The sequence below is a fragment of the Hemiscyllium ocellatum genome, chromosome 11 (genome assembly GCF_020745735.1).
Source record: "Hemiscyllium ocellatum isolate sHemOce1 chromosome 11, sHemOce1.pat.X.cur, whole genome shotgun sequence".
Lineage (NCBI taxonomy): Eukaryota > Metazoa > Chordata > Chondrichthyes > Orectolobiformes > Hemiscylliidae > Hemiscyllium > Hemiscyllium ocellatum.
Genome location: NC_083411.1, coordinates 35,663,691 through 35,679,080, shown reverse-complemented (window position 1 = coordinate 35,679,080; position 15,390 = coordinate 35,663,691). Strand labels below are relative to the sequence as shown.

The 15,390-nt window shown below is 40.1% G+C and overlaps 1 protein-coding gene across 2 annotated transcripts in view; it reads left to right on the top strand.

The window, feature by feature from the left end:
* The window catches only part of smarca1 (SWI/SNF related, matrix associated, actin dependent regulator of chromatin, subfamily a, member 1), a 106,621-nt gene that overhangs the window by 67,125 nt on the left and 24,106 nt on the right, over positions 1-15,390 (top strand). For both annotated transcript variants that reach the window (XM_060832512.1, XM_060832511.1), the window contains exons 13-16: positions 284-405; positions 2,777-2,929; positions 5,020-5,152; positions 15,228-15,376. In XM_060832512.1, coding sequence (XP_060688495.1) covers positions 284-405; positions 2,777-2,929; positions 5,020-5,152; positions 15,228-15,376 — 557 coding nt within the window. The remainder of the gene's footprint in view (positions 1-283; positions 406-2,776; positions 2,930-5,019; positions 5,153-15,227; positions 15,377-15,390) is intronic.

Sequence of the window (15,390 nt, the reverse complement as noted above, 5' to 3'; positions counted from 1 at the left end):
TGCTTAGGTCATAGAATGATGTCCATGGATTGGAAAATAGCAAATGGAACTAATTGAGGATGGGCAGTAAGTTTGATGGTCAGATTCCATGAAATAATTTGAAAAAGCTCTCATGTGTATAATCATGTTGCTTATTTTTCATAAAAGTCCTTTTCTGTAACCAGCTTTTATTATTATCTGGGATTGAGTTCTGAATCATGAAATATACCCCTTTCAGAGCTGCTGATATCTGACTATTTCAATTTGAGACTTTTTTTCCTGCTTTCTCATAACTGTCCTAAAGGTTCCAGAGTCCTCATTTTCAGCCAGATGACCCGTTTGATGGATATTCTTGAAGATTACTGCATGTGGCGTGGCTATGACTATTGTCGTCTGGATGGACAAACCCCCCATGAAGAAAGAGAGGTCTGTGATGATGCTCATTTTCCCTAAAGTAATATGTACTTGCCCAGCTTTCACTGATGAGTTAACAGGTAGCAGAATTGTCCGTTGTACATCTGGGTCATGAAGATCAGAAAATTGTTGGTCTCAGCCTCATTTTGTGTTTTGCTGTTGATTCTGCATCGTAGAGCTCTGTTAGGCCCTGTGTCAATGTTGAAATTGGTTTGGGCTAGTTTGTGATACCCTTGGATAATCTGACCCAATCCTGTCACCATTTGATATCCACATCTGGGAGCATTCCAGCTGTTGTCACCTGATTTCATTTGTAGCTGTCTGCTCTAGTTTAGGAGCTTAGAGACAAAGTTAGTAAATACAGCTGCACTGCCTGTGGTGAGTCACATTGTTATAGAGCTGGGATCATGCCTTTTGGTCTTCGATTACATGCTGTCTCTAAGCATGGTTAAGCCACTAGAATCTTTGAATCTCTGAGCAATACGTTTAATGCCCATATTGCTTAGGTCAGTCACTCAGGCTGATCTTCCAAAAAAAAAGAGATATGCAGTACATGGAATATAAAGCATACTTCTGGGTCTCCTTGCATAAAACCTTCTTCCAGCTCCCTGTCATCAGAAAGCACACCAGTAAAAATAAATGTCATATAATGACATAACTCAGAAGGAGCCCATTTGACCCTTTAAGCCTGCATGTTTTGGTAGAACTGTACAATTAATCCTACTCCCACACTATCCAAACTGTATCCTCTGCCGCTTAGAAAGACAAGGGCAGCAGATGCATGGGTGCACCATCACCTCCAGATTCCCCGCCAAGCCACATACCAGTCTGACCTGGAACTATATTGCTGTGCTTTCACTGTTGTGAGGTGTTAGTATTCTGGGGGAACTCCCTTCCTCCAACAGCATTTCATCAATATGGACTGGAGCAGTTCAAGAAGACAGCTTACAGGCAGTATCTCCAAGACAGAGATGGGCAATAAATGCTTGTCCAGCCAATTGTGCCCATATCCCTTGAATGAGTTTAAAAAAGCCTGTAAAATCTTTTCGTCCAAGTATTTAGAGAATTAGCTTTTAATCCAATTACAATTGAATCTATGTCTGCCCTTCAAGATATTACATTCTCGGTTACTCTCCTGATTTGTATGTAGCTTTGCAGAATTATAAATCTTGCCCTTTACACTAAGTCATGAATACATATCAAAAGCATATCAAAAAGAGTATTAGCTTTTATACCAACCCTGGGGAACACACTTCTTCGCTGTCCTCTACTTTCCTTCCGTTGATTTTTTTTTCCAGGCTGCCACTAGCACTTTAATCTCATAGGCTTCAGTTTTACAAACAAGTATGCTCTATGACACTTCATTAAACACTTTATGAAAGTTCATGTGCCGCAACGTCAAATGCATCAAAACTTGCACCAAGCTTCTTTGTTCAAAAAATTCAAATATATCATTGAAGAGCGATTTTTATTAACAAATGCTAATTTTAATTTATTTGCCCATTCATTTTCAAATGTAAGTTTCTTTTGAGTTGGATTATTGTGTCCACCATCAATTTTAGGCTGTCTGGCCGTTAAGTTTATCCAAGGACCATGCTGTTTGGCAATTGATGTTGAAGGTTTAACTTTGGCAATACCAGGAACTTATTGCAAACCCCCTCAATTTTTAAATTGCACTTAAATCTGTTGCATATTGCTCGGTCTTGAAATTCCCCAAAGCAGCAATGAATGGACATCCTTATTAAACGGTCCTACGATGTTTGCAATCTTTTATTTTTCTAGCATCACCTGTCTATCAAAACAAAAACTGAAAGTTGTGACCAGAGCCTTCAGATTGTCTGCATTTTCTTCCTCACTATTCTGTCCGCATTGGATGACTGCACATTTAGCTTAGCGATGGCTGCCCCTCATTCCCTCCTATTTGGAATCTGACTCGAATTGATGTGACTTTCAATTCTGCTTTGAAATTTTAAAAATTGAATCTTCCAGAAATGAAAAGAAAAATTAAAGGTGGAAAGCTAAAATCAAACCAGAAACTTATCTGAGAAAGAAAGTACCAGTTAATGTTTCGCATGAAATTTCTTCAATGTTGTACATGTGGATCTCTCCTGTACCAACTATTTACTGTTGTACTTTTTTCAATGCTGAATATTTAGGAGTTTAAGCACTCTTAATGACACCTTTTTTGAGATGGAAATGTCAATTCAAACCTCATCAGTTGACTTTGTTAGGAAAATAGAATTTTGAAAATGCACAATAGGTCCGTTCCCATTTGAAAGAGAAAGTAATCTTCTAACCATGTTTCGAGTTTTTTGGAAAGTGCTGAACTGACTAAATCTTGCCATTGTATTTATTGATTTTCTTTTATCTTTGATTTAAACAGCGGGCAATAGATTCTTTCAATGCTTTCAACAGTTCGAAGTTCATATTTATGCTGAGTACCAGAGCTGGAGGCCTTGGTATCAACCTTGCAACAGCAGATGTCGTCATTTTGTATGATTCAGATTGGAATCCACAAGTGGATTTGCAAGCTATGGTATGTAGTGGTGCATTTTCCGGAAAAGTTTGGACATTTTTTAATGGCCCTTTGGCTTACCCACTGGTATTTATTATCCTTCAGCAGATGCCTTGTGATTGTAAACTCAAACTTCTCTCGAGTTATATTCCACCATATTCATTGAAAATGCTGTTTGGCAAACTCGGTTGAAGGTTTAACTTTGGCATTGTCGGCAACCTACTGCAAAAGGCCTCATTTTTAAAACCGCACTCAAATCTGCCTCACATTGCTGTCTCTTGAAATTTTCCAAAATGACAATGCATGGACAGTTTTTCCAAAACCACAATAAACTCTTCAATGTCCTCACTAGGTAACTGATTCCTTGTCTCAGACAAATAGCTTTCTGCAATCTCCAATGCCTATCATGTGGCTCAAGCTCACACACAGTCTGCCAGCGCATGCCTCTTGGTTTAAGAGAGATGTGTAGAATCGCGAGTGAGCTAAACACTTCTGGGCCTGCTCCGGTCCAAAATATTCTCCTTTTCCTTCCCTTTACAGCAGAGGGATAGCAGGACTATCCAGGATAGCGGTGAAAAATATCTCGAGCGTCATCACACATGCAGCGAAAGACTTTCAATCGCAAGTGTACTTTCCCTGTCTCCCAGGAGGACCTGTTGAAGCAACCACCTTTGTAGGCCAGTCCAGCCATGCTTATTTATCATTGAACAAAATCCTCATAATTCCTCCACTGAAATTTATCCATACCAAATTTATTCAACTAGGAACATCCCCATCCCAACCCATGCCACAAGTGGGATCATTGCAGATAATTAGAATAGTTAGGTGGTTGCCTTTCACCAGCACGGACTCGATGGGTGAAGGGCCTTTTTCTGTGCTGTTGATCTCAATGATTCTATAACTTAGCACATTGAGAATTGACTCATACAGTACTGAGCCACTTCTTTCCTTATATAGCCATGTATAAAAATGGCCACAAGAGGGTGCAATTACACAAGTAAAAGTTGATCTGTCAGCATTCAAAAGGAGAGCGATTTGAGTTAATATTTCTCGAGGAAATCCTTGGTCAGAAATGTTATTGAAAGTGTAACTTATTTAAAAACTCTATTTTCATTATAATAGCCTACCAGGATTCTGCAAAGTTTTCTGAACTGTCAGTAGCAATTTCTTTTCCCTGCCTTTATTACACAAAAGATTCTGTTTTTTCATGGCGTGAACTATATGATCAATTGGGCAAATAATAATTTTTATGTTCACTTACCCAATTAGTTAAAACTGAAGAAAATTTAGGATCATTAATGAAACTTAATTATCTATAATTCATCAAACCAAAGGAGATTGATAATTACAAAAGAGATTTCAGGTTTTCAAGAGCAGAATTTCATTATTTATGTGCACAGTTGCACTGTTTCTGTTGTTTGTTTGAAGTATTTCCTTCCTTTCCTTGTCTTTCCTCTTTTTCTAAAGGGCTTGATGCCTTCCTTAAAATATGTTGCCTCAGATATTAGTCTCCTCCAGTACTTTCCTGTGTAGACAGATGGTATTGACAGTTAACTCTGTTGTGTACGATATTACAACTGAGCCTCATCATACCCTGAAGGGATATTCAAGGGTACAGTGTCTGCAATCAAGTCACTGCATCAGAGTAAAGAGGGCTAATTTTAATCCTTGGTATCTGAAGAGTGCTGAGTGTATTTGGATTACCCTCAGTATTGCTCTGACTAACAATACTAATTAGGATTTAAACTTGAATGTGGTCTTTACAACTGCAACTGATTAGTTTTATTAGTGTCTTATTTGTTTGGGTTGCTGAAGATGTTGATTTTAACCTGTTCTTCTGTGGCTTTGATGTATACTTTGGCCAGAATTCTGGAATTCCTTTCCTAATAGCACTCTGGGTATCCCGAAACCACAAGGACTGTGGTCGTTCAGCAAAATGTTACCACCTTCTCATGGGCAATTAGGGATGGCCTGTATCCAATGACTGAATAAAAGTATTCTGTCAAATGTACAGATTTCAGGGAGGTTATCAGAACTTTGCACATGTCTGCAATTTTATTCTGTGCATATGACACTTAAAAAAAAAAATTGTGGTGTTCTTTTACAAATAGGACCGCGCACATCGTATTGGCCAAAAGAAAACCGTTCGTGTATTTCGGCTTATCACAGACAACACCGTGGAAGAGCGGATTGTGGAAAGAGCGGAGATGAAACTCCGACTTGATTCCATTGTTATTCAGCAAGGTAGGACTGCATCGCTGACTGGGGAAATATAGTTAGGCCAGCCAATATATTCAATCTGTTGAATTCCCAAGTGTGACAAAACATTCTTCTGGACTTAGAAACGTTGGGATGGATTTTCACCATCGAGTAAGGAAAGTTAGAAAACCTGTCTTCTTTAAAAATATCCCCACTTGCTGTATTGTCATTCTAAGGGGTGAGGGCATTGTAGATTATGGTCTACTGGCTTCAGTTGGCAATGCAGATGGTAGATAGCAAGGTTGGCAGGCTGGAATGCCTTTCCCTATTTACTGGGACATTAATTCAGTTTTAGAATGAAACATCACAGGCCCAAAGCCTCATCCGTCATCCCAATGCAGATACCTGCATGGTCCCAATGCTCCCCGTGCTGTTTCATTCCTTCCATTCTCTGATACTTCACATGCTCCCTTATATTCTCCCATGCCACCTATATATCCTCCCGAGCCATTCACCCACTGTCTGCTGTGGGCAGACTTTAAAAATCATATCTTTGAAACGGAGATTAAAAGAATTAAGCTTCTATTTAAGCACTTGAAAGAAAATGTCATTCACAAAATTAATTTAAAGACTTTAATCCCTTAAATTGGTCAATCTGTTGAAACCATGTTTAAGGCAGATAATCCTTTACACTATCTTAAACAGTCAATCAAATGGTAAGTAGCTCTCTGATGAGCTTCTGAAGTTCAGCCGAGCATTCACAATAGGCTCAACTTTCAAAACAAACCTCGAAACTGAAGGAACAAATACTTTTCTCCTTCAAACCACATGAGATATCCTGTCAATGAAAACAGTCTAAGAACAACAGATTGTAGCCGTCATATTCTCTAATTGAAAGTTGCTGAAGGTTTTCAATTTAAAGGATTTGGGGAATTTAAATCACCTCAGATTATTATACGAGAATTTTTTTTCCAGTTTTGAATGTGTTTTCTCTCAGTGAAGAACAACATACAATACTGGTCAATGTATGGTTAATGTACCTTTCCAGGACAAAGCCCTATAATCAGTCAGTGCAGCAAACACACATCTTTCTTTCAATACAACATATAAGTATTGCAGAAAAAAAATTGGTATATATTGAAAAGCCTGTCACTGAAAGGGTATCAGCATCAGGTTGCCTTTTGTTGTTTGCCCACCCAGGATTTGGGTTCCACTGTGGGTCACACCTCCTATGAGCCGTGGCTGAAGGGCTTGACTCGACTCTACTAAAATTGTGGAGGGGTAATGGTGAGCTTTGAACTGCCCACCACCTCTTTAGAGCCAGTGAGGGTGTCAGTGCTATGTACAGGCTGACTCCCTTACCTTTATAACATGCCAGCAAAAAAAGGTGCTTGAAATTGGAATGGGAATCCCAGAATCTAGTGTCACCTGCCATTTGATGAACATATGAGCATTTGCATGACTTACCTGTAGTGAAATAGTGATCTTCCTGTTATCACTTACACAGCTAATATGTTCCTATTGTAAAATGGTGGATCATTGAACGCATTTTGAGAAACGCCAAGGAAGATTGACTTAGTTATAGAATCATGGAGATGTACAGCATGGAAACAGATCCTTCGGTCTAACTTGTCCATGCTGTCCTAACCTAATCTATTCCCATTTGCCAACACTTGGCCCATATCATTCTAAACCCTTCCTACTCATAAACCCATCCAGATGCCTTTTAAATGTTATAATTATACCAGCCTCCACCATATCCTCTGAACTCATTCCATACAGGCACCACCCTCTGCATGAAAAAGTTGCCCCTTAGGTCCTTTTTGGATTTTTCCCCTCTCACCCTAAACATACGCCCTCTAGTTCTGGACTCCCCCACCCCAGGGAAAAGACCTTGTCTATTTGCTGTATCCATGCCCCTCATGATTTTATAAACCTCTATATGGTCACCCCTTCAGCCTCCAACTCTACAGCGAGGACAGCCCCAGCCTTCAGCCTGTCCCTATAGCTCAAATCCTCCAAGCCTAGCAACATCCTTGTAAATCTTTTCTGAACCCTTTCAAATTTCACAACATCCTTCCGATAAGAGGAAGACCAGAATTGCACACACTATTCCAAATATGTATCTATCATCATTGTAGTTTGTCAATGCAAAATAGAGATTTTGCAAGTTGTTTTGTCATATGTTACCAGATTTTTTTCATATAGCTAGAAGCAATAGGAGGTTAATAAGATCACAATATAAATGTATCTGACCCAGCCTCCGATGTGCTTGTCAAAAAACAGGAACAAATTGTACACATCTGCAAGAAAAATATGTTTCTAGTCCTTTGTTCGGTTTGATTCATTATTGATACTTGCTTTACAATAAATAGAATTCAATCTTTGTTTTGAAACAATTAGAAACTACCCTTTTTAAGGCATATTTTGCAGTCCCCTGTACTATGGGCAAAAGTGATAGCCACTTTATATATGAGAAGATCCCACAAAACCCAGTGAGATGGAAGAATAAGTGATCTTGCTTGAAGGGGAATTATTGGTCAGGTCAATAGGAGAATTTCCTCCCAATCTTCAAATGGTCCCTTCGGATCTTTTACTGACATTAAAACAGACTAACAAACAAGCAGTCTCAGGTTGTAAGTTTGATCGCTGAGCTGGTAGGTTTATTCTCAGACCTTTCGTCACCGTGCTGGATAACATCATCAGTGAACCTCTGTCGAAGCGCTGGTGTCCTGTCCTGCTTTCTATTTGTGGGTCTTGATCTGTTAAGGTGGGTGATATCATTACTTAAACGGGTCACAACACACTGCAGCACCACAGGCAGAAGAAGAAAAATACCCATACAGCATAGTCAATATACACAGTTTGCCGATTCTTAAACAGCAAACCCAAACAAAAAGACACAACACTTCTAAAGACTCTATTCACACTACCATACATCAAAGACAACTCTGAGATGATGACCAGACTACGTCAACCTCTTGGCATCATGGTAGCCCACAAACCTACTAACACACTGAAACTAGCTCCTAATGAACCTAAAGGACCCTATACCAACAACCAGCAAATCGGATGTCATACAAATTATCCTGCAAGGACTGCAACAAAACACTACCTCAGACAGACAGGCAGGAAACTAGCCACTAGGATACATGAGCACTAACTAGCTACCAAATGACATGACCCTCTCTCACTAGTATCCTAACACACAGATGAGGAAGGACACCACTTTGACTGGGACAACGCAACCATCCTAGGACAGGCTAAACAGAGACATGCATGGGAATTCCCAGAGGCCTGGCATTCTAACAGGAACTCCATCAATAAACACATCAATTTGGACCCCATTTTCCAATCTCTGAGAAAAAGAACCGGAAATGATATCTCCCACCTTAAGACTCATAAATAGAAAGCGAGACAGAACACCCATGCTTCAATGGATGCTCACAGATGGTGGTACCTAGCATGGCGAATGAAACATCTGAGAACAAACCTTTCAGCTCAATGAGCAAACTTACAACCTGAACCTCAACTTGAGCTAAAAATTGCAAACAAGCAGTCTTACCTGCACCAGTCTAATTCAGGTCTTAGAGAAGGCATTGAGCACGTAGACCTCTGAATTGTTTATTGAAAGTGCTATCAATTGGACCAAATTGACAAATATTTAAATGATATGAAATTCTTTTGACTTTGCTCCATTGAATATTTCTACACATGAGGTACCAATTCACAAACATCCAACCTTACAACCACAATCTTGTACTGGAATGTATTTTAAAGACTCGAAATGAACTTACATGAGCTGTACTTACGAACAGCTCTTTTATATTGTCTTTTGTCGTGTTCCAACTTGCAAACGGATTCCAGAATGAAGCCTGTTTGCAAATAGGGAACCGACTCTGTAATTAGCATTGTAACCACACTTGGATTTTGAACTTCAAACTTTCAACGGATAGAACATCATTACCATAAACACAGTCACTGTCGGAACTAGTAATTGTCAGCAAGATCAGGGCTGGGAAACAAGGATGCAAAAAAGTTGCACTTTTTATAAAGGAAAGAGAATTGTTAAACTTGATGTTCTTGTTTCAGTTTGTAGCTGACCAAGTCATTGTGTGCGGTATTGAGATTTATATGGAAGGACAGCACATACCTATACTGCAATTTTTTTCATATTCCCCCAACTTTATCTTTTGTTTTCACTGAGGTAGGTCATGTGACTTGGGAAAATTACTTTTCATGAAGACACCCAGTTTTGACATCAAGCAACCCCAATTAAAGTTAATGCAAAGCACTTCCTGTGCTGCACTGCAACGCATTGACAATTATAGATCAGCATCCTCATTATCTCACACTGGCTGCTGATTGAGATAGCAAAACGCTGCTTGATTGAATTGTTCTTGTGCTGTTGACATTTAACTAGGAATGGCGATGCAACTTCCTGAATCATACCTGAATACAAGTTCATTCAGTTCTCTCTCTCTCTCTCTCTGTTGCTTTTACCTCTCCTCACTTCCCTCCCCTCTTTCTTTCGCTACCCCCAACACAACACACACAGATAAGTAACATACAATCCTGACTCACAACATAATTAATGTTTGAAGCTAGTTGTATACTTGTACAAGAACTGGATGAAATTAATTTGCTGCATTTATTCAGGTCACAACTCGCACTTGCATCATATAATATGACATTCACCCATAATTCCATTACTTTTGACAGACTTGATATAATCATGCCTGTGACATTTGGCACCATAACACCAATTTTCACAGCCACCAGAGTCAATTTTATTTGACATCTGTCTTTATTACAGGAGAACCTGACTACCCGTAACTGTACCACATCATCTCTCTGTAAATTGGCAGCTAACATACAAGTGAATTCAGAGGTCATCTGTCGGCATAAGAAGAGTGAAAACGGTTGTCAGGAGCAGTGGTGCTGATACGGGGCCTAAATGAAGATGTATTAGTGGAGGCAGAGGCATGGCTGATGTATTACTGAGGACTTTGCATTAGCAAGGAAAAGGACTGTGCCAAACCTACTGTAAGCAAGGAGATTGTTGCGATACGAAATGTGACAAAAACAAAGAGGTAGTTTAGGAAAAGTGGTCGTAAATAAAATGGCTAAGTCACCCTGTCTGGTCAGGAGGTATCGTTGGTTGCTGAGGAGAGACAGAGTTGAAGTTGAGATTGTCAATCCTTGAATTCTCTTCCTCACACACACTGTGGGTGGATATACAAGCCAACAACTGCATCAGGTCAAGAAGGCAGCTCACCACCACCTTAACAGCAATTAGATTAGATTAAATTCCCTGCAGTGTGGAAACAGGCCTTTGGCCCAACAGGTCCACACTGACCCTCCGAAGAGTAACCCTACGTTTACCCCGATTAATGTATCTAACACTATGGGCAATTCAGCAATTCACCTGACCTGCACATCTTTGGACTTTGGGAGGAAACCCAGGCAGACACTGGGAAAATGTGCAAAATCCACACAGACAATCGCCCGAGATGGGAATCGAACCCAGGTCCCTGCTACTGTGAGACAGCAGTGCCACCCCCAATTAGGAATGGGCACAAAGTGCTTATCTAGCCAGCGAAGCCCACATCTCGTAAATACATTTTTAAAAGTGTTCCAATCCTCCTTAGTTACAAGGCGGCACTTGTTGTCAAGAGGACTGCAAATGTTACACCTTATTCAAAAAGGAAGAAGCTAATAACCTTGAATTTAAGGGCTGGTTAATTTACAGTTACCTGTGGGAAAGCTTTCAGATGCAGTAATTCAGAGAAAATTAACAGTCCATCATCCATTAGCCTGAATGAATAAAGGAGGACCAACACACATCTGTTAAGGGTAACTTCTGCATTACTAACTTGACTGAGCTTTACTGGACAGGGTGGATAGGGGCAAGTGCTGTTGATGTTGTGGGTGTATTTAGACTTTGGAAGGATATTTAATAAAGTCTTACAAATCAAGCTTGTTAGTCAAAGTGACACTGCACAAAAAACAGCATAGACATAAAACAGAGAGATGTAGTGAATGGCTGTGTTTTTCCTGGTGGGAGATATATCATGGTATTTCCTAGTGTTCAGTTCAGTAGAATCACCACTGTTTTGATATATATTACTTTGACTTGGTGCAGTGCATAACTTTTGATATTTGCAGATATATAAAACTTGGCAGTCACTAAACAGATGATGAAAGGTTTCAAGAGGACATAAATAAACTCATGCAAAGGGTGTGCACATTGCAATTGAAATTCAATGTGAATGCTGTACCCTGGTGGGATGAATGAGGAGAGACAAAGTGAATTAAATGGTAATATTTTATCGATGTTGCATGAAGACAGAGATCTGGGAGTGTTCATGTGTAAATATTTGAAGGTAGGAAGACAGGTTAACAAATGAGTTTTCCCAGGCTTAATAAACGGAGGTATAGAGTATAAAAGCCAGATGGTTCTGCTAATTGAAACATTAGTCTGGCCTAATTTGGAGAATTGTGTCCAGTTCTGGGAATCTGAAGAATTCAAATGCTATGGAGACAATACACACAATTGACTGTAGTTTCATGGTCATCATTAGACTTTATTTTATTGGATTCAAATTCTACTACATGCCATGGCTGAAGTTGAACTTAGATCCCCAGAACATTACTTGGGTCTCGGGATTAACAGAATGGATAGAGTGTTGAGTTGGAAAGAACCCAGCAGGTCAAGCAGCACCACAGAAGCAGGGGAGTTAATGTTTCAGGTCAGAACCTTGCACCAGTCCTGATGAAAGGTTCTGATCTGAAATGTTGACTCCCCTCCTCCTCTGATGCTGCACGACCTGCTGTGCTCTTTCCAGCTCAACATTTCATCCACACTGACTCTCCAGCATCTGCAGTCCTCACTATCTCTGAGTCTCTGGATTAACAGTCTAGTGAAAATACTACTAGGCTATTGTCTCCCTGAGAATGGTCACGGACAAAAGGTATCACTGTTATTTGATTGGAGAAATTAAGGTTCTTCATTTTCGTGCAGAAAAGGTTAAGAGGAGGTTGATAGACATCTTTAAAATCAAGAAGGGTTTAGATATATTAAATGAAGAGAATCTTCTTGATAACTAAGGAGCCTATAACCAGATGACAACGATTAGCAAACTAACCAGAAGTGACATGAGGGAAACTTATTAACATATCAAATCGTTAAGATTTGAAGTACAGTGCCTGATTTTGTGAAGGAAATAGTTTCAATAGTAGTCTTAAATAGAATTAGTTAAATACCTGACAGAAAGAAATTGCCAGGCTATTGGAAATAAATTGAGAGTGAAACTCATGGGATTGCTCTTTGATAAAACTGAAACAAGCTGAATGTGCTCAAAATCCTCCTATGCTGCACAGCTCCATGATTCTGTATGCAACACAAACACTTTATACAACGTACAAGCTAACTTCCTGATGATCCAGACCTGAATCACACTATGTTTGGTGTGCAACCAAGCTATGCACTGCAACTCACAACCTGTGTTCAATTAGTCGTTCTCAGCTTTGGTAGCCATTAGGATGACACAATTGGTCTTTTCTCATTTCCCATTTTCTCCCAGCAGGACACTATAAGCCAGAGAAGGAGGATACATTTGGAATTCTCATCATGAATGCTATCTGTTGAATCCTGCTGGAAATTGTAGGCATTATAATGGGAACTGGTCAGAACCATAGTTAGACTCTGCTTGGAGTACTAAGAGCAGATGTGGGCACTACACTTGAGGTAGGATATATTAGAAAGTGAAGTGCTGGAGATCAGAGTTGGGATGGTGGTGCTGGAAAGGCACAACAGATCAAGCAGCATCCGAGGAGCAGGAGAATTGCGTTTCGGGCATAAGCCCTTCATCAGGATTCCTCAGATGCTGCCTGACCTGCTGTGCTTTTCTAGCACCACACTCTCGATGCGGGATGTATTAGCCTTGGAGGGACAACAAAGCATAGGTCTAAAAGAATAATACCTGGACTTCAGGGGTTAAAAGTTGAGGAGAAATTACAGAAATTAGGCTGTTTTATCTAGAATTTAGAGGGTTAAGAGGTGATATGATTGAAACCTTAAAAATATTAACAGGAAAAAACAGAGTAGATAAAGAAAAACTATCTCCACTAGTGCGGATTCAGGAACAATGGGTCATAGTCTGAGAATTAGGCCTAACCATTCAGGAGAGATGTTAGGAAGCACTTCTGCACACAGGATGGTAGGTGTTTGGAAGTTTCTTCCACAAACAGCAGTGGATGCTGTGTCAATTGCTAGTTTTAAATCCAAAACAAAGTTTTGTTAAGCAAAAAATGTTAAGGGATATGGGCCAAAGGCAGAAAGGTATATGGAGTTAGGCCACAGATCAGCCAGGATCAATGTGAATGATGGAACAGGTTTGAGGGCTGAATGCCCTATTCCTATTCCCGTATTACTGCATCTGCCCTGGAAGATGATGCAGGTGAAGTCAGCAGGTACTCTCACATGTGAAGCTGATTGGGTGAGGTAATAGAGTACAACTGCTGCACTCGTATCCATAACATACGTTACTGCGGTCAGTGAAGACAAGTCTGGCAATGAGAGGATGAAGGGAAAGTGAATAAACTTGCACTTGGTTTCTCTGGTCTTAGCAGAGATATTTACATGGTTATTATTATCGCCATGAACTATTTGATGCCAGTAATACAGAAGTTACCTGACAGGCTTCTTTTTGTTTTGCTTTTATTCTTCACAGAACATAGAACTTAGAACAATACAGTGCAGAATAGGCCCTTCGGCCCTCAATGTTGCGCCAACCTGTGAACTATTCTCAGCTCATCCCCCTCCATTGTCCCATCATCATCCATGTGCTTATCCAAGGAGTGTTTAAATCTCCCTAATGTGGCTGAGTTACGTTGGCAGGTAGGGCATTCCATGCCCTTACCACTCTCTGCGTAAAGAACCTGCCTCTGACATCTGTCTTAAATCTATCATCCCTCAATTGTAGCTATGCTCCTTTGTACAAGCTACAGTCATCATCCCAGGAAAATGATTTTCACTCTCTACCCTATCTAATCCTGTGATAATCTTGTATGTCTGTATCAAATCACCTCTTAGCCTTCTTTCCAATGAGAACAGACCCAAGTCTCTCAGCTTTTCCTCATAAGACCTTCCCTGCAGACCAAGCAACATCCTGGTAAATCTCCTCTGCACCTTTTCCAATGCTTCCACATCCTTCCCAAAATATGGCAACCAAAACTGTACACAATATTCCAAGTGTGGCCGCACTTGTATAGTCGCAGCATGATATTGCGACTCAGGAACTCAATCCCTCTACAAATGAAACCTAACACACCATATGCCTTCTTAACAACACTGTCAACCTGAGTAGCAACTTTCAGGGGTCTATGTACATGGACTCCAAGATCCCTCTGTACATCCACACTACCAAGAATCTTTCCATTGACCCAGTATTCTGCCTTTCTGTTATTCTTCCCCAAGTGCATCACCTCACATTTATCTGCATTGAACTCCATTTGCCACCTCTCAGCCCAATCCTGCAGTTAATCCAAGTCCCCCTGCAACCTGTAACATTCTTCCAAACAGTCCACTACTCCACCGACTTTAGTGTCATCTGCAAGTTTACTAATCCATCCACCTATGCCGTCATTTATAAAAATGACAAACCGCAGTGGTCCCAAAACAGATCCCATGGCACACCACTAGTAACCGGACTCCAAGCTGAATATTTTCCATCAACCACCACTCGCTGCCTTCTTTCAGAAAGCCAGTTTCTAATCCAAACTACTATATTACCCTCAATTCCATGCCTCTGCGTTTTCTCCAACAACCTACCATGTGGAACCTTATCAAAGGCTTTACTGAAGTCCATGTATACCATGTCAACTGCCCTACCCTCATTTACATACTTGGTCACCTTCTCAAAAACCTCAATGATGTTTGTGAGACACAACCTGCCCTTGACGAAACTATGTTGACTGTCTGAAATCAGATTGAAATCATATTATTTATTTACTGTTTATTTAATGGAGTAAAATAATCAGAGCAAGTTAGTTTTTTTAAAATCCAATTTGTTTCAAAAGTACATCTAGACATTTGGCAATTTTTTTATTTTATTAGGCAGGCTGATTGACCAACAGACCAACAAACTAGGCAAAGATGAAATGCTACAGATGATTCGCCATGGTGCAACCCATGTCTTTGCCACCAAAGACAGTGAGCTAACAGATGAGGACATTGACACTATATTGGAGAGAGGAGAAAAGAAGGTATCACAACCAAA